Source organism: Stigmatopora nigra, chromosome 3, assembly GCF_051989575.1.
Source record: "Stigmatopora nigra isolate UIUO_SnigA chromosome 3, RoL_Snig_1.1, whole genome shotgun sequence".
NCBI classification, from domain to species: domain Eukaryota; kingdom Metazoa; phylum Chordata; class Actinopteri; order Syngnathiformes; family Syngnathidae; genus Stigmatopora; species Stigmatopora nigra.
In genome coordinates, this window is record NC_135510.1 from 11,945,490 (window position 1) to 11,969,775 (window position 24,286).

The 24,286-nt window shown below is 39.5% G+C and overlaps 1 protein-coding gene and 2 long non-coding RNA genes across 3 annotated transcripts in view; 2 read left to right on the forward strand and 1 right to left on the reverse strand.

Moving 5' to 3' along the window:
- Positions 1-3,402: 3,402 nt before the first annotated feature.
- LOC144194329 (uncharacterized) lies at positions 3,403-6,055 on the reverse strand. The gene is made up of 2 exons (XR_013325864.1): positions 4,693-6,055; positions 3,403-4,182 (listed from the first exon to the last, which is right to left on the reverse strand). It is a non-coding gene; the product is annotated as an uncharacterized LOC144194329 (long non-coding RNA).
- On the forward strand, positions 4,682-7,432 carry LOC144194330 (uncharacterized). The gene is made up of 2 exons (XR_013325865.1): positions 4,682-5,032; positions 6,413-7,432. It is a non-coding gene; the product is annotated as an uncharacterized LOC144194330 (long non-coding RNA).
- A 503-nt stretch (positions 7,433-7,935) lies between these two features.
- gpc5a (glypican 5a) overlaps positions 7,936-24,286 on the forward strand; it is a 60,239-nt gene continuing 43,888 nt past the window's right edge. Inside the window, exons 1-5 of the mRNA XM_077714115.1 lie at positions 7,936-8,299; positions 9,968-10,129; positions 22,483-22,943; positions 23,015-23,248; positions 24,133-24,263. Of these exons, the coding sequence (XP_077570241.1) occupies positions 8,158-8,299; positions 9,968-10,129; positions 22,483-22,943; positions 23,015-23,248; positions 24,133-24,263 (1,130 nt within the window). The 5' untranslated portion in view covers positions 7,936-8,157. The remainder of the gene's footprint in view (positions 8,300-9,967; positions 10,130-22,482; positions 22,944-23,014; positions 23,249-24,132; positions 24,264-24,286) is intronic.

A 24,286-nucleotide genomic window follows, 5' to 3' on the forward strand; every position in this document is an offset into this window, starting at 1 on the left:
TGAATGTGATATGATGGAATATTTTACCTTTTCGAGTCTTTAATCCTAGACTCAATGTGTGTTATTCATTTTCAAGAAGATATTTCCTCCATTTTATAACGCATGGTGGGACAATGAAAAACTGTTTGGCACATCCAACACACAGTTGTGATATCGATAGTTCAATACCAGGTTCGAAGCCAAAAACGTACCAAAAACCAGTCTGAGAATGATGTGAGGCCTAATTGTCCGTAAGTATGAGTGTGAGTTGATCATCTCTTTGTGCGCTGCGATTGGAAAGAAACCTATTCAGACTGTCACCTGCCTAATCCCCGTTGCTGGCTAGGTTAGGCGGCTCCAAAACCCAGAGACACATGAGCGGAATGGAAAATGGATGAATGAGAACACATTTTGAGGGCATTAAATGAATGCTAAAGCAATGCAATGCTGCTTTAACCCTCATAAGCAATTATAATAATTGTTACAATGATGGTACAGGACACTCAGTCATAATTCTTGCAATCATCGCACCAATTCTCTAGGCCAAGGGTGTCGAACTTGTGTTCGTTCACGGGCCGCATTTATATATAAATTTTATATCTAAAATGGTCCGGCCCACGTGAAAATGGAGTTGACGTAAATATATGTATATTAATATATATCAAGTCAACGTAACCCTAAACACAACCCTAAACGTAACCCTAAACGTAACCCTAAACGTAACCCTAAACACAACCCTAAACGTAACCCTAAACACAACCCTACACATAACCCTAAACCTAACCCTAAAAACTGGGATAGAGTTAGGGTTAGGATTAGATTTAGGGTTAGAGTTAGGCGCAGGGGTTGTTAAGTCCGGTCCTTGAGAGCCCCTATCCAGTCTGTTTGTTTTTCACATCCCTCTCCTCGACCACACCTGAATCAAATCAAATCAAACTTATTAGCAAGTTATCCAAAATCTTCATACCAATCCCAATGATTTGATTCAAGTGTGTTGGTGGAGGGAGACATGGAAAATAGGCTGAATAGGGGCTCTCGAGGATCGGACTTGGCCACCCTTGCTCTACACACAATGAAGTAAACCCTAGTTGAAAAAAAAAACACAATTTGAAAGCTCAAATGGAGAAAATAATTCAAAAAGTAAAATAAGCTTAGTCCACTGTTGCGTCATTAACCTCTTATGAGACTTCAAGTGATCTTGAATTTTAAAAAAAAAACACTTGATTGTCTTCCCTCCTCTCTTGTGGCAACATGCATGCCATCCATGGATGAACACGTTTCATGCTCCCTCAGCCACATCATGCGACACATTTTCAACCTGTCAGCTTTCATGAGCCTCTGACTCTCTAGGGATGTTCTTTTACTTATTTGTGATGATTACCATGTTCAAAGGTCTTCTTTGGCTTTGAACACAGGATTTTTTTTTAATAATAGCAAATTTATTAAGATATTTTTGTCAATCTGGCAAAGGTCTGCCCGTTCCCATCTGGCTAGAATGACGCACGAACCCATGCTCTACTTAAATATGACCAACATCCATGAACCAAAATAACCAGACAAAAATATTCCATGATGGCAACCACAGAATTCCCATCTTGTTGGTGTTTACTTCTGTTTCTTGTCAGTCACAGCTTGTGTATTTAAAAAAAGAGGTAACACGTCTGTGATTTGTTTGGCCATATTGGATTCTTGCGTTTTTTTTTATCCTCTCCAATGGGAAGCTTCACCATTGAATAGGCGAGGTGAGTTCAGTTGACCCTCGGGTCACGAGGAGACAATGGACCTCTATAGGAAGAACAAAACACGGACCTTAGGGCTTATGGGCCTTTGCGGGGGAGGAGATTTGCTGTGGTAGGCCATTTTAGGAAGAAGGTGTTGAAATAGGCAGAGAAGTATCTCGAGTATAGCCTTGAAACTCACGGTGAAGTGTGCCAGAATTTAATTTGGATTGCACAAATGAGCTCAAGTCTCGTACATCCTTAAGTCTTAAGTTTGAAACGAATGAAGCACCATGAAATGCTAATTCTTCCCTACCCTTCTCCAACCCCATTTTGATCAGTCTAAGTATCATTCGTACTGAGGGCAAAGCTTGAAGAGGGAGCTGAAGGGCTCCAATAAAGCAAGCCATATGCTTTCATCTGACCTCGCGGGACTCAAATCTACGAGCTCCCCGATGCACTACCCCCATCTCACTTCCATGCGGAAGAGCTGGTCGCACCAGTGACTTTGTGTGTCGAGTCGGGGGTTGGTGGTTAGGATGGGGTGGAGTGGTGGTGGTGGTGGTGGGGGGGGGGGGGGGGGGGTGTCCTGGGTTGAGAAACCAGGAAGAAAAGAAGACTTTTCAACTGGGGTGAAAAGCAGAAGCAAATTAAATAAGCATACTCAGTGGTTGTATAGAAGAACAGATAGTTCTGCAACCCAAAAATGACTGGTACAAGTTGAAGGGTCAGTTGAAGGGTCGGAAAGGTAGTCAAGGACAAAAGCAAAAATGCATTTTGCACCATTCATTCCATCTAATACTTTTTCTGCCACTGCAACATTAAGAGTTTCGATTTAATCAACTTACATCGTAGGAGTGTTAAGAAGAGAAATAAATCGCCGGACAGAGCTTGGCTGCAAACTAAGCTGCTCAAGTAATCAAGACTGAATTGAGAACATGAGCACTCGGATCAAATTGTGATAGCTTTCTATTTGCTTCATTTGTCAATATACTATTTTTTTTTAATTCAACTCATTGGAGCATGTTTTTTGTCCCCCTCATCAAACAATTGTCATAATAAAGTCATTGAGAAGAATATCTTGCTTTTCCATACCTGTTGCCATCATCTCCCCAGCTAATGTTCGTGCATTTAATTGCAGTCCCAGTTTTACGTACTAAAAAATCTCAACCACTCAATAAAGTTCTAATTTTAATCTTAATTTTAATGATTGAAGAGTTACTGCCTCATTTTTCATCACCAGTGATGGATGGACATGCAGTAGTATACAGTTTATTTCCACAAATTTGATCAAATTTAGGGGAAAAAAATGAATATTTTGCCCCAAAATAAATACCCTAATCATGTATGGGTTCATAAATAATCGATTAAGCACTCAGAGCATTTTTTATGTATGGCAACTGGTCTGCTATGAAAGATAACTGTTGTGCTTGAGCTCCTCTTTACAGTTGAGAAATATCAGATGAAATTACAGTAATATTTAGTATATTAGTACCCTCTGCTGGCCAGCTAACATAATGTCTATAGCTTCAATGTTGTAGGATGAATTACTAATAAAATAAAATGAATTTAAAAAAAAACATTGGCACAGATACTGTGTTGCAATAAAAAAAATCAATGCGTGTCATTTGTAGAAATGGACAGGATTTGGAAGAAAAAACATTTTGCGCATAAATTAACAAGGCAAATAATTGTACAACAAGAGTTATGAATACATTTTTGCTCTTTGCTTTATTTTGTATTTCAAAATGACTGCCAATACAACACACCGATAAAACGTTTTATATATCACAGTTAAGCAAAACTAAATTAAAAATCAAATTTCACTCATTGGATATAATAATGGATGTACATAAATTGTTAATTTACAACATTTGTTCAGATTAGGGAATCTTATTCCAAAGCCTGAATTTTGTGGATTTTTGGATCAGTTTAAAAAAAAGTTATTTGAAGATGCACATCATCAAATAATTTGCTGACATGGACATTAACAGACTTCCATTCCCTTTTGAACTGGGAGGGTTGGCAGTGAATGAGAGTATCTGAATGATCACGACTAGTTGCCCCACTTCAAATGGCTTGGTCGTCCATCATGGCCATGAAAACAAATGTGTTGTGTCATGTTTTTCCTTTTAATTATTTTGTGTCATTATTGTCAGGCCTCCCATGTTAAATATATTCAACATCTATGTGAGTGAGTCACTTACGTTTGCTGCACGACTGATTGGACGTCTATTGCTGCCAATGGTACTGAAACATGGTAACTCACTTGGTTTTAGATGAATCATTGATTCCTGAAAGCATATGTGACTCTTTCAGTGCCATTGACGCTTCCAGACGTCAAATCGTGTGGTGTTCAATCTTCCATCTGCTGAAATCTGTTTTTTTCCAGTATCAGCCGCCCTATCCATTTCATATGGAAGGGTTGGCAGCAAATGAAAAGTTCATTCACTTCGAAGGGATTGGACGTCCAGCACCAGTATACCTAAAGTATTGAAGGAATACATAAGTACATGAAAAATATTGATAATGTGGTAAATTTATCAAATTAAGAAAAAAATATAAAAAATGAAAGGAAATCCAATAAACATTTTAGTATTTAAAAAACATACAAAATAAAAAGGATGAAAATAAACGTGAAATGTAAATTCCATGTAACAGGGGGTCACTCATTAATACAATCTAAGTGTAATATTACGTATCTCTAAACGTAAATACACATTTTAAAATAATACAAGAAGCAACAGGTCTAAGATTCTACTCCACCTTTAGTTTTAACTAAGTAAAAAAAGTGTAACATTATTTTTTTTTACCTGTTTTAACATTATTATTTAAATGCTTACGTGTGCCCCACATGATCAATGTTGTGAATGACACAAACTAAACACCAAAACGGGGGGAGCTGAGGGGGATTTGTTGTCGTTTACATCACCTATAATGTTAGAAGTTAATTTTAAAAGAGCTTTTTCCTACACCAAAAGCTATGCCGTCTTACCCGTTGCCGTCGGAAGTATCGTAGTTGATGTATGCAAATGGGGAAGAGTTGGGGGTTGTAGCTACATATTTACGTTCGGTGGGAGCCGCCCTTCATTCACCCACATGGTTTTACCCGCTGGTCGCCTTCGCGCCACTTTCCTGAAGCCAGCAGTCTTGATCAAGCGGCGCATCGGATCCACACGTTGACTCGCCATCGGCTCCAGTCACGTTTCCCCCTTCGCTTTTTTTGCCGCGGGTTCAAAAGTTTGCTGAATTGTTGCGCCTTTATTCCGCTTTTGTCCGCAGCAGCGGAGTGCACGCCACTCTGAGCAAGTAGCGAAGATGGTGGATTTCGGCTGGTGAGTGTCTGTCGAGCGCGTGTTTATCAGCGAGGAAGTCCGCTTTGGGCTCTTTTTAAGTCTTTACGCTTACAAGGGAAATGCCGAACCGGGGCTTTTGGGGTTGACTAAGCGTGTTTAAGCGTGCAGGCGGCTGAAAGAAAGCGAGCCGTTTGCCGCAAATGATGTTTTGGCGACGAAAACAGTGTAACATGAGGCGCATGGCAGCCCCCTCAGTTTCCACCATTGAGGGAATGAGGGAGATTTGAAAAAACGTCCCGAGCTTCGGTCGCTGCGCTCTCGCAACTATTTCAAACTGCGAACGGCATGGTGGGATTGGGTTCAATAGGGGGGCGACTGCCGAGTACTTTTCAAACAACTCGAGAAAACGCGGCGAATTGGCTGGCCAATTTCGAGTGCAGTGGTGTGTGAGTTAAAGTGCCCCCAGAACAAAGCAGTAGCACATGGGGCACGCTTAGGCCCCACGCTTAAGCTAACTAGCTTAGCAGCCTCAACTTGCCACACTTTATAGTACTTAACACTTTTCACGTCTAACCACACACAACTGAGCACACACGCCACACATGTATGCATTCACGGCTATAGACAAAACAACCAAAAGCTTTATTAATCAAATGGGCGTGTTTGTTGTGGGGGTAGCTAAAGCTAACGGGTACCATCACATTTCATAATATAGTCAAAGCCTGACTTTTACGGCGTTCGGGGTTTGCTTTCAAAACCACGTTTTCAACCTTTCCACCTCGGCTTCGATAAATGTTATTAAAAGTCGCTCCAAGCAAGATACGAGCGGCACGTTTTGGCCATGTTTTCAAGGTGCTAATGCTAGCTATCTGCGCCTGAGCTGCCCGCTTCTGCCCTTCTTCGCACTGACTAATGGGTTTTGTGTTTAAAAAAGGTTTCGAGCGCACGACACGCTTCTCGCGACACCCCGAGATTGTCCGCACCCGACCACGGTTCGGGGGTTTTCGACTAAGAGTCGTTTATGCTAAGGTTGGCGCACTTCTCGGCGCCATGTTAACGACGGTGGGGGAGGGGTGGCAAGCACTCCGCGCACGCGCTCCCGGGGAGGAAAAAACGCCACTCGCAGAATGCGCTTCTCATTCATATATTCAAATACAACTTATTATTGTTGTCGCCATGCGTAACTCACTTCATGCCATTAGCGGTGCTGGACGTCCAAATTCCCAAATTAAATGGATGGGACGTGTACTGGCCCCAAACTAGTGTAAATTCACAGCACAAAAGAGCCATGTTATTGGACGTTTATCGTTGTTAATGGCCCTGAAATAATGATTTATGATAAAGAACTTCCCTAGCATTTAGTTTCTACCTGTTGCAGTACTATTCCTAATGTGATGTCCTCTTCTGTTTTCCTTCCAGGTCCACGAGGACAGGACGGAAGCGACGCAACCATGAACACAACTCAGTGTGTTTGGACCAACGTGACGTCTGTGTATTGTCAAAGTGCTTACAGTGCAGGTAGTTCTATGTGATACCTACTGCAGTGGAGGCACTTAAAGCAATATGCAGACACTTGTGTGTGCAGTCCCCCTCGTCCCGCATGTCTTTTGCAGAACTGTCTTTGTGCTAAGGTGCATCTAGTGCAGATAGTGAAATAGACTAGCACCTACTGCCCTAAGTGCTCCTTCTGGCATAAGGGGCTGTATCCGCGCCACCAGACCAATCCTAATTTCTAATTGGGCTCTAATATCTTGCAGTTCTCTGCTAGTTTTGCATAGTTGCACTACAAGAATAAATGAGTTGTGCAAATCTATGCAAAACTGATGGTGGCCTGCTTGCTCTCCACCTGTTTGGATCTTTGGTTTGTGAAAGTGGCCCATCCCCGCAATCTGAACCGGGCAAAAATTGCTTTGTATCGCACCACGCGCAACTGTATGGGTGTTCTCTATAGGTCTCTTTGGAGTTCTCCAGGTTGAGCAGTACTAAAGTGCTTATAGTGCAGGTAGTGTTCATGTATCTACTGCAATGTAGGCACTTGAAGTACTTCTAACTAACAGCCTCCTTTGGAAGCTTGCTTTTTTCCCCTAATTCACAATTGTGCTTACCGTCGTCACATGGTCAGTTTTGCTGGTTTGCATTCAGCTTTATTTGGGCTTTGCTGTGCAAATCCATGCAAAACTGACTAGGTTGATGACATCACTAGTTGAGTCTGCATATTCATGCGTTTACTTGTCTAAAGGATCCTTTGTGGAGGAGTCCCTTTTTGTGCAGGTGGGGATTCGTAGCAACACTATTTTTTTTAAAGGTATTGCACTTGTCCCGGCCTGTATAGGAATGTGGGTATGAACGGACAGACAATCTGACCCCAAAAGTATAATATGGTGACGTTGATTTGATGTATTGTCATTGAGGTCATTTGAATAAAAAATATTAAACTTGTCCTTTTGTATGTGTTTGGATAGTGTTTAGATATAGGTAAAAATAAAATAGCTTGACCCTGTTTGCTCTTTTGTACTTGAGTTTTGACAGGCTAAGAGTCCGATTTTTTACTCCTGAATCATTTTCAGTGTACCCATCACATCTAAAAACATTCAACAATAAGTAGCATTACAATATCAGCATGATAAACTCATTTGAAAACATGAACTCGTTGGCTACACTTGGTGTTAAAAGGTCCAATCCATTTTGACTGAGAGCAGTGACTGATTACTGACAGCTTGCCTGAAAAACTCACTTAGTATTCTAACTCAACTCTCCCACTTTAAAAATAAACCGACGTCTTTCGCGCAATGAGTTAAACGATCTCATGATAGGAATCATAACTTATGTCAAACAACCGTCAGCCTGCAGGTACATGAATTGTCCAGTAGATGGCGACCTTATACTTTGACTCGCCTGAGTGGGCTAGAACAGGTAAAAAAGGAACCGCCTCTGCCAACTCGGACATACAGCATGCTTTTGGGAGAGGCCAATCTCACCGGTGCAATTTGGAATGTGGGGCTGGATGTCAAGTTGTCACCACTATTCCCTCGGGTCATTGACAACACACCCGAGAAGCTGCGATGTAGTCGGAGCTGACCAAAGCGGAAACCTGCACTTCATGACGGCTTTTGGATTTTGCCAAAGGCGCCCAATTTTAACCCTTTTTCTCAAAGTACTCTACGATGTGGACCAGCTACACTTTTCTGCTAGCGTATTTATGCGCCCTTTGCTTCGGAAACACGCTCAAATGCGACGATGTGCGCAAAGTTTTTCAGCTCAGGCAAATCGGACCGAATCAGATGCTGCCTTTGAGTCCCCGGCCAGGTATGTCAGAATGGTGGCCCGCAGTAAATGTTTCTTGACATAGACTGAGGCACTTGAAAGCCACACGATGTTTTAAATACTATATACATCATCCGCAAGTAAATAGCCACAGACAGTATTGTTGTCTTCAACATGTCATCTAACTTCAGACGCCGATTTTGTCTGTAGGGGTGCTTTAAAAAAGGTTAATCTTCAATGTGCATGTACTAATTCCTTGTAATGCAGATGTGTTGCTTTAGGAAATTATTTCAACATAAACTCACAATTCATGTTGAAACTCTTCATAGAATGGATGGATATGCTTTTCTGATCAAAAATGTTAGGAATTGTTGCTGATTGATGAATCCATTTGAGAGTAATGTTCAATTTTGAAACTTTATACAGTTTTTTTTAAACCAAAGTTATATATGCATTGCTATGTTTATATTTAGTGGGGGAAAAAGCCACATGCCTCATAACTGATCTTGCAGGGTTCCCTTCCATTTCTGCTGTCCTGTTGACAAAAGAAAAACTTTAGAAAAAGCCCCCAAATCATTTGATGTAGTAAGTGACAAACTATTTAATTTGAAATGACTCATATTCAAACATTTAAATGAAAGCAACAAAAACAGATCTGGAAATGCACATACTTATATTTATAAAGTAGGGTATGTTTTGTCAAGAAAAAGTCCAATCATTTTCAAGAATTATACGTAAGGCTTGTTATCAGATAACAGGTCTCACACACAACTCAGGCTAGAAGAAAACTCCATTGTCCCCCATGAATACATAAATTAGCATGTCTTTGTGTAGAAATACAGATAACAAACAACACACGTGAGCATTTACATGTTGTTTAAGAATTGAAATTCCTCCAGACATGCCATCTCATCATGTTGAACATCACATGGAGCTGATGGTGTCTTTGGCTAACTCTTTCTTCCCCTTGTCTTAACATGCCCAAGTAACTTTTGCAGAGCTTTGAGTCGATTTCAAGATGTCAAGTTGTCTTGCAATGGCGGAAGGATGTTTACACTTTGATCACGGTGAAAATCTGACATGTCTCCCATGATGTCACATACGCATATTGCAAAATCTAGATGTGTGATCCAGTCAAGCTTTTACCAATTTGATAGTTCTAAAAGTGCAAAGCCATATTTATTTTCCTTTTTGTCACATTTCTGTTGCCATGTGATTTGCTTGCTTAAATGAAAGGAAGATAAATGTGCACTCATACTCTATACCAGGGGTAGGGAACCTATGGCTCGGGAGCCACATGTGGCTTTTTTGATGGGTGCATCTGGCTCTTTGCTAACCCGTGATCTTAAATATGGAAATCGGTGGTGACAGAAATGAGATATTACATTTAGAACTGCTTAAATTTTCATTTTTTTTTTGCAATAGATTCTTCCGGAACATATCCTCTCATTGATTGGCAACAGCATAAGCCTTTTTTTAGAAAATATTCATTTTTTTTCCACTTTGAAAGTGGTGAAATTACTAAAAAAATAAATAAAAAGGCACCCTTTTTACATGCATGTATTTTGACTTTAAAATTCGAAGTATGGCTCACAAGAAATATCATTACAAAATATGAATTGTTTGTGTCTCTCTTCATCAAAAAGTAACTAAAATCATATGTTCTGTAAAGTTCAGACCTGATATATCGGTTTATGATCACATTCCCAGGCACAGACCTTCAAGTATGCAGGTCTAAAAGCCAGAGTTGCTGCACCAAAAAGATGGAGGAAAGGTACCAGATAGCAGCGCGGAGAGACATTGAAAACCTCCTTCAGACTTCCAGTTCCAGCTTAAAGTTTCTCATCTCACGCAACGTGGCCGCTTTTCAAGGTAAGACAACTCAGCTCGGCAGACAGTAATCTCCGCTGTGGTATTTTGAGACGTTAAATGGACCGGATGTGGGTGCTTTGAAAACAGAACATCAGTGTGAATGTGTGTGCCGTCAGGACCCTTATCAAAGTGAACATGAGCATCTGTGCTCTTTTCACAACCACCAGTACGCTCTGATGTGGAGATCTGACATCCCAACCCGTATAAGAATTCGCTATAAGAAAACAGCAATCAGGATTTAAAGCTAGTGCTTGGTCCTTGCTACCAAATTCACTGCAGTGGCCACAGCATTTAAAGATAACTGGTGGATTTAGTCTAATATCAGAAACTGTCACCTTCATCTAAGGAGAGCTATGACTGGAAGGCTATCAGGGTGCTTCTATTTCAAGCGACGAAGCTGATATGGACTTTACGGTGATGACAAAACAGACTAGTTACACGCAAGTTAAGCCATCCCATGTGATCTCAGCCAAGTTTGCATTTCAGACAGTAGCCACTGACTGAGCACAGACGAGGCTATGGGAGAGAGAAAAATATTTCACTAATCGTAATTTAGCAATTGAGAACTGTTGAAAATATATTTTAAAAGAAAGTTTCTTTCTGGACTATTTCAATATTAGGACCGTTCCATATCTGAAGTAAAACTCTTATATATGGCTTCTTTAACGAAGTGTTTTTTCCCCCTGTTTTTTTACTATTTATCTTTCCTTTCCCAACTAAAAAGAGGCATTTGTAGCTGAATAGGGCGGCCCAGTGAGCCAAGTGGTCAGCGCGTTGGCCTCACAGCTCTGAGGTGTTGGGTTCAAATCCAGGTCACGTCCACCTGTGCGGAGTTTGTATGTTCTCCCCAGGCCTGCGTGGATTTCCTCTGGGTACTCCGGTTTCCTCCCACATTCCAAAAACATGCATGTTAGGCTGATTAGACACTCTAAATTGCCCCTAGGTATGGGTGAGTGTGCATGGTTGTCCGTCTCCTCATGCCCTGCGATCAGCTGGCTACCGATTCAAGGTGTCACCCGTCTCTGGCGTGGAGTCAGCTGGGATAGGCTCCACCACCCCCTGCAACCCTAAAGACGAACCTTATGTTTAGACTGGAGGGGTTGTAATTCAAAAAGGTTGTGGGTCTAAGCTGATATAGACATTTTATCAATAAAACCTAGAATTGTGCATTTTCATATGACACCGTTGATTGGATTAACTGTAGGTAAGAAGACATTAAAAGTAGTCTGTAACACTGACAGGACTCAAAGAAAATAGCCGATTGGCTGGAACGTACACAATCTGGAAACACTGATACTGAAACACATTTAGTCCATGCGTTCTAAGTCATCTCCCATTACAAAACCTGTATCTGGGCTTTTGGGATTATAAAGATGAAAATAAATAAAAAGACTAAGACTAAACACTATATTGCCTTTGAGCTTTCCAGCTTATTACATTTATCTCTTTTTGTCTTCTGTTTGAATGTCTCCCACAATGCATTGTTATCCTATGCTGGCTTTGAGATGTCTGAACAGTGCACACACACATTAGTACCCTGCTGAGCCAGGCTTCAGGAGAAAGCCTTTTTCCTCCATCCGGTGCAGTTTTGCCTTTTATCCATGGCAACCAAACTATTCCTTCTTAGCTCTGTGCCAGGCAATGTTCAAATAAAATTTGGAGTTGTAAACTACTGGGACTCAGCTGTTGCAATCCCGAGGACTACTAGTTTAAAAGAATGGTATTATGAAGTTGTCAGTGTGACCTTTTTTCATCCTTTGTGAGGTTGTCAAGTCTGTTTTCAAAGCGGCACTTGTAGAAACTCTTCATTTCACCCATGGCTTAGACAGGTCCAGCTACCAAGGGGCTATTGGCGTTCTGTTCTCAGAGCAGCAATACCTACACGATCCCTTCTTTTTTATCTGATGACAATATAGTATTAAACATGGCTTCAAATATCAGGCAATTAATTATCCTGGTGGTGATAATCAAAGGTGGTTTCTGTCTCAGTATTTGTCTTGAATTCCATAATGCTGCTTTTTATGTAACACGAAAAGTTCTTTTGAAAGGATAGAATGAATATAAAAATAAATATATAGATTTTTCAAACTAGTGGAATGATAGCTGATTGGTTAGCGTTTCTGACCTACAGTTTGAGGTCAAAGTTGAAAATCTCTTACCTGTTTAGACCATGTATGTTCTCCCTAATCAGCTGCCCCCCCCCCCCCCCCCCACACACACACACACACTCCAAACAGTGATGGAGCAGTCCTGATTCTTTTAAGGGTTGACTGTGTGTGTTTGAATGTTAGTTGTTCTATTCGTGCCTTGACATCCAGTTCAGGGAATACCCTCCTTCCTGTGTCCAGCACTCTGATTGTCAGGATAAGCAGCGTAAATAATGGCTCAATGGATTTTTGAATAAAGGGCACAACCAGGAGTTCACATTGACAGTATAATATACTTAATTCATTCCATGAGGGAAATTAAGGAACCTTTATATTTACCTAATTCTGATGGGAAGAAGGTAGGTAGATAGAAGGTCTGTGTGTATGTTTGTGATAATTTGCGGTAAGAATAAAGTTGCAGGATGTCCTTGTAATAGGAAACCGAAGAAGTGATTACATTTCGGGGTAATTTGGTGAAAGGTCAAAGAGGTTAGACAAGGAATTTTGTGATAACCCTAACGAACAAAGGGATTATTAGCAAATTTGCAGATGGATGTGATATTAAACTGAAAAAGATTTACATTTAACGGTAATGAGGTAAAAATATCAGATGTCAAAAAAGAAACTTCACAGTAACTTTTTTCATACTTAAAGGAAGTACCCGTTCAGCCAGATATGACAGCGTTTTAAATTTTGCTGCTTGGGTAGAGGTCTTCTCTCACTCAGTGCTTTCGGGTCCCAAATTCCTGGCATTGGAATTGAAGGTGAAATTAAGATGTTTAACCTGATGAAGATGACACATGTTTTTTTTCTGTTATTCATGTTTTTTTTTTTTAAATATCCAATTGGCTTTTCTGTTTTGCTGCTTTAGCTGAGACGCTATAAAAGCCTCAACAAACTGTATTGTTTTGGTTGCAAAAGGTTGGTGGGTGGTGCTTCATTGAATGGCGCCATGGGTACAGGAATGTCTTCATTCAATGTTTGGCTTTCTTTGCAGCCTTTAGCACACTCATTGGCTTGATACAAACCATGTAACGAAAGTAAAATATATACTTCTATATATATAAATATTATATATTTGGGAAAAATAAAGTTTCTCCAGGTATGAATGTGAGCACAAATGATTGTTTGCCTGATTGTGCCTTGTGATTGGATGGCAACAAATTCAGGGGTGCCCCCCATATACTGCCCTTTGTTGGCTGGGGTAGGCTTCAGCACCCCCAGCCCCGAAATGAATTACTCTTCCACGTCATGGGCTTGACCACACAATGATGGTTATTTTAAATGACTGAAACATCTTGGATTTCTTCCATTTGAAGCAAATTTAATAGCAATTTAAGTAAACTAACCAGACTACTAATGCAGTTACTTTGCTACGAAAATATTCTTTTCGTGATCTCATTTTAGAACTTGACTTCATTATGCAGAATATTGTGCTCAAACCAGGTCTTGGTCACCCCTAATTAGCAGCTATAGAATAATAGTTTTCCTTCTAGTAAAATGTCTATGTTGGGAGTAAATTGGCTGCTTGGTTGAGAGAAAATTGTCAGTTTTTTTTCCGACATGAGGTTTTTAACTTTTACTGGGTATGAAAACCACAATCCCACAAAATGGCTAATTACTTTATACATTGCTCATGAATGTATATATTTTTAGAAAATAATGCAGGGCTTGTAATAAATCTAATGTTGCGTACGAAATTTTGACACATCATTTGCAAATCTGTAAAGAGTTTAGCATCCTTTTTTGCAACTTTTAAGTAGGCAGAACTTGCAGCGATAGCACGGTTTACGAGAAGGTAAGTCAAAAGTTACGAGTTTGCGGGGTTTGGTGGAATGTGGATTGGACTGTGACGTTCTGTTTGTGTCATCACGTTGCAGGAGTATGTTGATTAATTTTCAACTGTGTATGCTTGTACATGTAAATTGATAATTTCAAATCGCTAGAAAAGGAAAAAAAGAAAAAGTATTTACTTTAAATGCAATATTACGTGCCATAGAGCACCCCCACAGCCCTCGTAAGGATATGGGGTGTAAAAAATAGATGACTGAATTTATTTTTATTAAATTTATCAAATATAAGCCCATTGTTTCTGAGAATTGAAAGCTACATGAGTGTGTTGATCTCAGGAACGGATTTAAGTTAATATTTTAATGCATTGTAATAAAACTTCTAACCAACATTAATGATTACCGAGCTTTATAGCACTATAATTGGAGTTACTACAGTTGACCTGTAACTGCAGTTTAATAACCAAATAACAAAGCCTTCAGCGCAAAGTGAACTTTTAAAACAAATGTGACAGAAAACAAAAATGACCAAAGTAAACATGATTGATGATAATATTCATAAAATGAAAGAACAACAAAGAACTTATTAGGCTTATACAAAAAAGTACATCAAACATTTTAAATCAACAACTGGCAGATTACATTTTTGGAAAAACCTTATTCATTTCCACTAGCCACAACAAAACCGGATAACCCATCGAGCTTTTTCGAAATTGTTCAAATAGAACCGGTGTGACAAAATAAATCAATCAGAAGATCTAAAAAAGGTGCAGCTAAATGCCACGGGTCGAATAAATTCAATTACACATCCAACATAAAGTACGTGACTCCCATAAGTTTGGAGGGAGTTGAAAAACAATTCTAAATCATAGAGAGAACCATAAATGGGAAAAAAAATCTGTGAACCGTTTCTAGAAAAATTACCCCAAGACCATATCGACTACTCAGTCAGAGGATTATTAAGGAAATGTCAAAGGTGCAAAATGGGAACTATGAATGTAGGTTTTGGTAGACAATCCATCACTCTTGTCAGTAAAATCATTTTGTTTAAAACCTGTATGCTGTATAATACTACTCACAAAGTCTGTGATTGTTAGAAGATGAATAGTTTAGTATTTTGACTAAGTTGAACACTGGTAGGATTCCTTTGAAATCCAGGTTGGACTCTCACAGCTGCCCTCTACTCTTTTGTGTAGGGCCTTTCAATTGACCGACTCTTTGGTCGTCACCGCTCTCAAGTAGTGTGTTTATGCGTGCGCATGTGTGCGCACCATCCAAATCTGGGCCTCCTCGAGATTCCCACATGAATTTGGGCACTGCTTTGTGGAGAGTTGATCCAGGGGAGGACGGAGAGGGAAGAAGAATGAACGACTGACGGAGAGGTTTGGGAGGGTGCCAGATCCTATTGAAAGTCTTTGCACTGTGTTTGAAGTCAGAGGATGAGGATTTAGTGGGAAGCGGGATTAGTCAGAGTCAATAGCCTTTAACAATCCAGCCGTTTGGGGTGCTTCAATGAAACAAACTAGTCGGAGTGTAACTGCAACTCAGAATTCCCTCCAACTGTCAACCACAGAAGAGCACTTTTCTAATCACACCGCCTAATGACGTCGTCGTGTTTGCATTTGCTTGTGCGCAAGAGGATGCCCTGCGGCTCCGTTTATTTTAGATTACATTTTGCATCACCACAGTAATCCAAAGCATGAAAATTGTAGCTCTATAGTGTCTTACCATGAATAACATTTAAAGGCAAGGCATCCTTTTGTGTGTGTGGTCAAACCAAATCCTGAGAGGCAGTGCATAGAAGTATTTGGTGATATTCAATAGTGTACTCATACTAAACTGAACATGGAAATTGATCTGATGTTTTCTGCAACATTTTATAGCCAAACAGTGGCTGAAACATGGAAGCAACTGCCATGCCAGGTTGCTCAGTGTGTGGTTTTCTTTCATTTGCTTATTCCTGACTCTAATTATCTGTTATGAGAACATTATTCAAATGGTTAACATAGGTTTTCAAGCTTGTATTGACAATGTCTTCAAGTTGTGTCCTTTTTTTCGAACGTTTTTTTTTTTGGATGGTGAGACAACTCTCTATCACTGGTGTGTTGCCACTTCAGTTGACTTTCACTGTGCTCCAGCACTACCACCACAGACATACAGTATAGACACATTCTCAAACACTACAATCTGCACTTTATTGCCACTCTCTTCATGCTCGGTGATGAGCTCTAAAAATACACTCAGTTGTCAGCATTTCACATAGTTGGTCCCCTGCGGGTGCTTTTTAAATGTAGATTCATAGCTTCTGGTACTTGTCTTCGGGCAATTTTCTAGATGAGATGCTGCAGCTTGCTCCTAAAACATTGCAGAGTTTTATGACATATTTTATGCCCTTTTAGAGATTTACCAGATTGTGTTAAATAGTGGAGAACAACTTCTCAATGTCATGTTTGCATAGTCAAGTTGATGCAGTTCCTAAAAAGTGTTTGCACTGGACAACATTAATTGAGCTGCCGACTCAAACTGTTTATAAAATTTGATGATTTTGGCAATTATTTCCAGATTTCAAAGCACAGTAGCTGCATGAGGTCCACAGCAGCCGAATAAAATTATAGTGTTGTTGTTGTCATGTCAACTCTTTCCATCTTTTTGGTACACATCAACAAAGACATTTTTTTCATCTTGATTCCTTTCTTCCATCAAGATTAGAAGGCTTGCTTATCATTACTTTTTGATTTGTATATTTACCAGTTTATTTTACCACGTTCCCAAGTAATTAATGGCATTCCGTATTCTTAGTCTGGCATTCAAATGCTCCTGAAACCTTCAGTTATATTTCACACCTTTTATAGGCATGCTGTCACAGGAAGTAGTCATTTGCGACATACAGAGCCTCCAGTGAAAACTAATGAAAGAGTTATTGTAATATTCTTATTTTCACTCTGGCTTGTCCTTTCTAACAGCGTTGGTTAGCCTCAGCGACCTTTTGTGTTGATACATCAGGCTCCGGAGAGATATACAATACCCGGTATGTGCAAACACTGACCTATATGTTTCTACATAAGTGTACCATGCACACAAGCACATATATATGCTCTTCAACAAGAGGCGCTTGTGCCCCACCTTATTGACCAACTCTGCTTCTTTTCCTGAACTGCATATTAAAGGCGAGGTTCAGAGCTGATCTCTGTACTCTTTGAAGTGTTTGAAAGCTACAACAGGTCCTCAAATATTGACTCTTAAGTTAAGCCCTGTGGTGGAAGAGTGCAGCGGGATGGAAAGATGGAGAGCAAAAGGGCAGAGATTGATCCAGAGAGAAGAATTGTTTTGTTTTTATTCAGTTGATGTCTAGCTTCATAGAAATTCTTATCACTGATGATTGTATTTTACTGCTGTGCCATAAGAATCTATGCTGAGATAAGGCCTGATGCAATGGTGTGTCTGGGATGGTTCAATTATATTATTGTGACTGGATGTTCCTCATTTCACCGCATCTACTTCCTGTCCTGTTAAAGTCAAGAGTGAAAGAACAGACAGACATCTGTAACACCTTTTGAGCAGGCTTTAAACCAATGGCATCTTTATTGAAAGTGAAAGAAAAAGAAATATCCTGGGGCTGACGACTCAACATGTCTTAGTTTTTAGGATGCCAGTTTGGGTTTGAGTTATTCACTGTCCCAAATGAAATGAGGGTTACACAGATAATCCACTTGCCTGAATGAATGTTTTTTAAGGCAGATTTTGACTGGTCTTCTTCATGCTCAAGTCCCTCTCCTTTGAAACGTGCTGGCACATGTCCACGCACAAACAAAAACTCTGCGCACACCGTCTGCAGTTTTTACTTGCTGATTTATTTTCAGAAGAACGTACATCTGTGCTGATCTGTTCTTGATATGAACGCTCCATTGCCATGTCTGCTTCAATGTTGACGTTATATTATAGCAATCAGCTTTCATGCAGGTCATGTTGGTTCAATCTCCAAACACTCAGTGTTGGGTTGAATACACTCTCCCTTGTTTGCCTTCCCAAAATATGCATGTTAGGTTAATTGAAGACTTTAGTCTAAACTCTCCAGGATAATGATTATGAGTGGGGAAACTTGTATCTCATGTCCTGTGATTGACTGGCAACCAAAAGCTAGCTGGGAAAGCCACCGTCTGACCCTCATCGCCAATGAATGAAGAAATATCTTAGACTGGCTACCAGTCAGGCATAGGGAACACAAATAGACAAATGACCATACACACTCACAATTATACCGCCACCAGTGGGAATCAAGCCCGTACCTGCCCACACTCAAATCAGGCGAGTGAACAATTTGGTAACAGTGAGATAACTATCAAGTGAGAAAAAACATTGTCAGTCAGTCACCTAACATAATTCTTTATTTATATTTTTTTCTTTGAATGAATCACTGCAAACACTGATTCATTCACAGGAATGTACATCCCCTCATTGAGAAGTATGGTAGTTTTGGATTTGTGCTACTGTCCTGCTGAGAATCCTCTAGAAGGCGTCCTTGACTCATCCTCTTGATGTAGAATGACCTTTTCTTCTGCTTATCACATTTCACCGTGCTTCTCTGTTGTGCTGGCAGCTGAGGAAAGCCAAATTGTGTGCTTTCCTGCAGCTCATCTGAATTCCTCGCTGCCATTTGTTCATCTGACAAACACTGGTTCTTCAAACAGTGGCTTGAAGTAGTATAGCTGATATATTAATGAAATAATATTTTTTTAGGGGATATCCTTTGCTGCACTCAATGCAAATTACTAGATGAACTGAGGAAAGAGCTGAATTTCTCCCTCTTGTGGAGAAAGTAGCAAAGAGCATGATGATAACACGGATGACTGCATTATAAATCCCACAGAGGACATGAATAATTTGCAGTGGTATAAAACTTCACTGCTTTCTTGAACATATGTGCAATTGTATTCTCCTCACAATGTCATGGTAACCTTGTGAAGAATTTTTTTCAGATAAAAAAGAAAGAAGTATGTTTTAGCACATGACCGGAGGGGGTGAAATAAAAATAGTTTTTCACTTTCAATGCCAACTGCCAGAAGTCTCGAGCATAACTATAACTCATCACCAGATTTTCTCACACGGTCACAGTTGAAAAAGACTCAATATTTGTAGGAGGCAGAAAGAAAATCAGATCCAATGTAAAAGGCTTTTAAGCATTGAGCAAAAGCATGACCTTGCTTGAAATTACACTGAAAGGGATTGGCATCTAAAAATGGGCAGGTAGGGCAAACTTCTGGTCAATCTGCTAAAGAGGAAATGTTCATATCAGATGATGATGTTAGACATTGTGGGGTGAAGGATACTTTTAGCTCATGCTGTGCTTACTCTGAATTTCAACATCTTTCATATATGGCTGCGCTGATCTGAACAGTATGAAATCTCTATATGAAATATTGATTCTATGTTATTCGTACTGGGGTGGGCTGTTGGCTGAAATGTTAGAGCGTCGGCCTCACAGCTTCGGGGTCCTAGGTTCAAATCCAGGTCGGTCCAACTGTGTGATGTGCATGTTCTTCCTGGGCCTGTGTGGTTTTCCATCCTGTACTCTGGTTTCCTCCCACTTTCCAAAAACATCCATGGTAGGCTGATTGGACACTCTAAATTGTCCCTAGGTATGGGTGTCAGTGTACATGGTTGTCCGTCTCCTTGTGGCCATCAATTCAGGGTGGCCCCCTGCCTCTGGACCGGAATCACCTGGGCAGCACCCCTGCGACCCTAATGAGGATAAAGTGGTTCAGTAAAATGAATGAATGAATAAATAAATGCATTTGTAGTGGATTAGAAGAATCTTTACGCAGCGTATTTTGTATTTTAGTATTTCACCACATCATACTGCAAAAAGCTTCAAGTAAGAGTGGAAATTCAATTGGATGAATATATTATTCTCCTTAAAATGTGTTTTTCTTTGTGGAATTGAATTATTTTTCAATTCTTCCTACTGCGCACTACTTTTCAAATTTCACTTTCATCGCAAAATTACAAATACTTCTTATTGACTCCACAGAAATAGAGCAGTTCCTGTTAGATTCATTAATGTATCAGGTGTTATTTCATTAATTAATAATCTATCAAGTGTGCCCAATTTGTTTTAAGCCTTTTGGAATCATTTTTCTTTGGAAAGGATATAGCAGGCTCGTATGTTATTTTGATACATTACTCATGACAAAGGACAAAACCTGATTTGACATTTTTAAGAGAATAGCATTAAAATGTAATACATCTTCAATACAAATAGGAATAAGTTATTTTCCAAATTGAGATGTTTACAACTGCTGCAAGGAAACACTTTTGTCTGAGCAGTGGGAGTAGAAATTCTCCTTTACTTTTCTACTATATTTTGCAAAAGAAAAAAGGAAAAAGGGGAAAAAATCAGGACAGGTTCTTCTGCCAACTTCCTTTTCTACAGCCTCAGAGTATATACGCCGGTCGTCAAGCTTGCCTGCAGGCCTTGCTACAGGCCAAGGCCTGCTCATGAAACATTGCTTCACTTTCTTTAGGGGGTAAAATATTACCATTATGTTATGTGTAGATTTCGAGAATTCCTCTGTGTGCAAATTTTTTACTCTGGTGCACTTTTATGTTTATTTGGACAATGACGACCTGAATGACAAGATTTAGTTTAGAGGGACATGAACTTTGGTAAACCAAGAGAAAATGTGTTTTCCTGACTTAAACTTATATCACAAGATATATTCATTAGTTTTATGCGTTTACCTCTTCCACGTGCTATAATTCCCGTGAGATCCTTCGTTACTCTGATGGTTCTACTCCATAAAAACCTGTAAGAATCTCAATCTATATTTGCACGAGCACTTTGTCTGTTGTCGTGGTTCCCTTGCTTGAGTTGGCTTGTGGGAAAGTTGCCTTAATTCCAAGTCAGTGTAAATAGGAGTTGTTTTGTAACTATTGACGACCCCTGTGATTCATGGGCGACCTGCTCAGAGTCAATTGGGCTTGGCTCAACATCTCTGCAACCCTTAACTGGATGAGTGATATATACTAAAATGAATACTCACAGAGGATTCGGGCAATCATTTTTGTGCAGATTACGCTTTTTGTAATCTTTTATGTTAGATTGTTTGCACCCTCAACCACGTTTTTCATAGTTCGTCACAAATAGGTTAATTCATTTATTTATTTTCCATCCCGCTTATCCACACTAGGGTTGCAGTTGTGACATTGGTATTGACTAATAAACAAACAAACTCATTAACTTAGTGTCACTTGGATAAAGGCAAGCTTATTGATTGTCATGATTTTAACAGTTTTGTACATAGAAGTATTTATTCAGACATTTTGGGGATCTGTGTTTTGTGATTAATTATCAACAAATTCAAAATGAAGCTTGTAAGTTAATTAAACAAAGTTGTCATGTCACAAAAGGTCTACTTTACCACATCTTTAGTCCCTTTCTATGTCCATGGGAAGTGGAACATTTCCCCTCCCTATCCAGAAGGTGACACTGTTGCAATACAATTTATCAAAATGTTGTAGTTAAGCAGAAATGAATGTTTTAATTTTTTAAATTTGTGTGCCACTTTGCCTTAACCTAAACGAAAAAATGTCAATCCCCAAAATCTAGACTGAAACATTATTACTGCGTTCGAGGCTCAATTTTAAAATTAAACAAAAATGAATGCACAAATCAAGAAAATTTAAGTATAAAGTGGATTAATTGGGTCTTCATGCATAACAATCGATGGAATTAAGGTAGGCAATGAGAGAAAGAACCAGTATGTGTGTGTGTGTGTGTTTATGGTTGCCCGTAAAATTTTTGTTTTGAGATTACTATAATGCTCGGTGTCGTTTACCTACAATTTCCTCTATTAGAGCCTAAAAGTGATAAATGGCAAACTGACAGATGGTTGTGGGACTTTATTTTTTACCTTCTTGAAAGTATAAGGTCACTGTGAAGTTGCCAAGCAACCAATAAACACTTCACAAACATAACATGAAAACTCAAAAATACAATGCTTTCTAGCGATGGAGCGCTTTGTGCATACTAATGCAATGCTACAAATTCATCTTCCACACTGCCAATCCTCGAAAGGGTTGCAGGGGTTGCTGGAGCCTAACACAGCTGTTTTCGAGCAAATGGCAGACTCCACCTTATACTGGTCACCAGTCAGTCATCCACTCACACTGCCACTGAGCGGGAATCAAACCCAGACTGCCCACACCAAAGCCAGGCAGAATAACCATTGCACCAAATGATGTCCAGCACATTTTTATAGTAGGTGGAAGGACATTGGTGTGAATACATATGATCCTCTCATCTCATGTTGTTTTTTTTCTCTTAACCTTTGATGGATGCCTTTCTTTCAGACCGTGTTTTATTTCTTTTCAAAAGATTTGTTTTCCTTTTCACCCCCTGCTGTTATTTTTTTCACAGGCTCGTTTGAGGTTCTGAGGAAGCAGGCAGAGAACCATACAAATGTCCTGCTCCAGGAGTCCTATGGCAACATGGCCGATCAGACAGAAGGTCCTGTGCGAGAACTTTTCACCGATATCAGTCTCTTCTTGCTGGGGTCTGACGTCCATGTTGAGGACTTTGTCCAAAGATTTTTCGATGCCCTCTTTCCGATTGTATACAATCGGTTCATCAACCCAGGCCTTGGCGACCTATCAGTAGGATATGCCGAATGTGTACGGGCATCGAGCCGTGAGGCAAGGCCGTTTGGCGGGTCCCCAAGTTTACTAGCAGATCAAATTGCTCGCTCTGGGGTCTCCGCTAAGGTTTTCCTCCAAGCTTTGCACCTCGGAATTGAAGTCATAAATACGACAGACCACTTATTGTTGAGCCGCGAGTGCAGAAAAGCCTTGCTCAAGATGCATTACTGCCCACACTGCCAGGTATGATTGGCCAAAATCTGTTGATTCATTCAGACAATTCCCACTGATCCTAAGGTCCATTTGATTCACAGGGCTTAACTCAGTCCAAGCCCTGCATGGGCTATTGCCTGAATGTGATGCGGGGCTGCCTGGCAAATATGGCTGAGATTGACCACCACTGGAGGGAGTTTGTCCACTCCTTGGAGGAGTTGTCAGCGCAGATGCTCGGGCCACATGATTTAGAGCAAGTGCTGCTGGGAATACACAAGGTGCTGCACGATGCTGTTGGACATGCTCAAAGAAACGGACTACATATCTCAGCACAGGTCAGATCCACGGTGGCTGAACATTTATTCAGTATTCATTTATGGTATTATTTACCAAAAAATAAAAGCAGAGGTGGCAACAATACTCAACTCTGTCAAAAAGTTAGAGCTATGGATTGTCGTGTAGGATCAATTTTAAACTTTTCTCTGTTCACAGTTTAAATTAAACTATATTCATTTATTTTTAACTGTCTGTTATTCATTTTATATATATATATATATATATATATATATATATATATATATATATATATATATATATATATATATATATATATATATATATATATATATATATATATATATATATATATATATATATATATATATATATATATATATATATATATATATATATATATATATATATATATATATATATATATATATATATATATATATATATAGACACACATTTGTTTACTCAAATTAAAAAAATGTTATAAAAAAATAAAGAAAACCACATTCATAAAGTAAAGGATCCAAAATAGAAACAAACATGTACTTTGATTCATATTTTATTACTTTTTAATTTCTTGAGTGTATTCACAACAAATGTCCAATTCATTTAAATTGTCAAGACTTGATATGAATGCTCACCTTTCAGTGGCATTGATGGCATTAAATATCAAGTCCACCTGCAAGCCTTTGCCAATCAAAATGCCTTGGTTGTTTATCGCCGTCAATGGTATTCAATGAGTGGCCTATGAACAGTTAACGGGATGTTTGAAGTTGTTCTTGGAGAAGTAATTAATTTATAACAACGGCATCTAGTCACATCAGCTCATCTTTTCAATACATTCAACTATGTTCACAGTAAATCATTATTATTTACCAAGCAATGCAATTTCAAATCTATCATAGCTGCCTTTTTCTTTGTTCAGGTGAAAAAATTGTGTGGGCCGCCCACCAGGAAAGTTCTGCAGACAGCCAGCATCCAGCACACCATTAAAGAATCCACCCACCTTAAGATTCCGGATAAAGTGTCAGGCGACTCACTTGCTCTCAAAAGAAGGTGAATACATACAATTAGAGAAG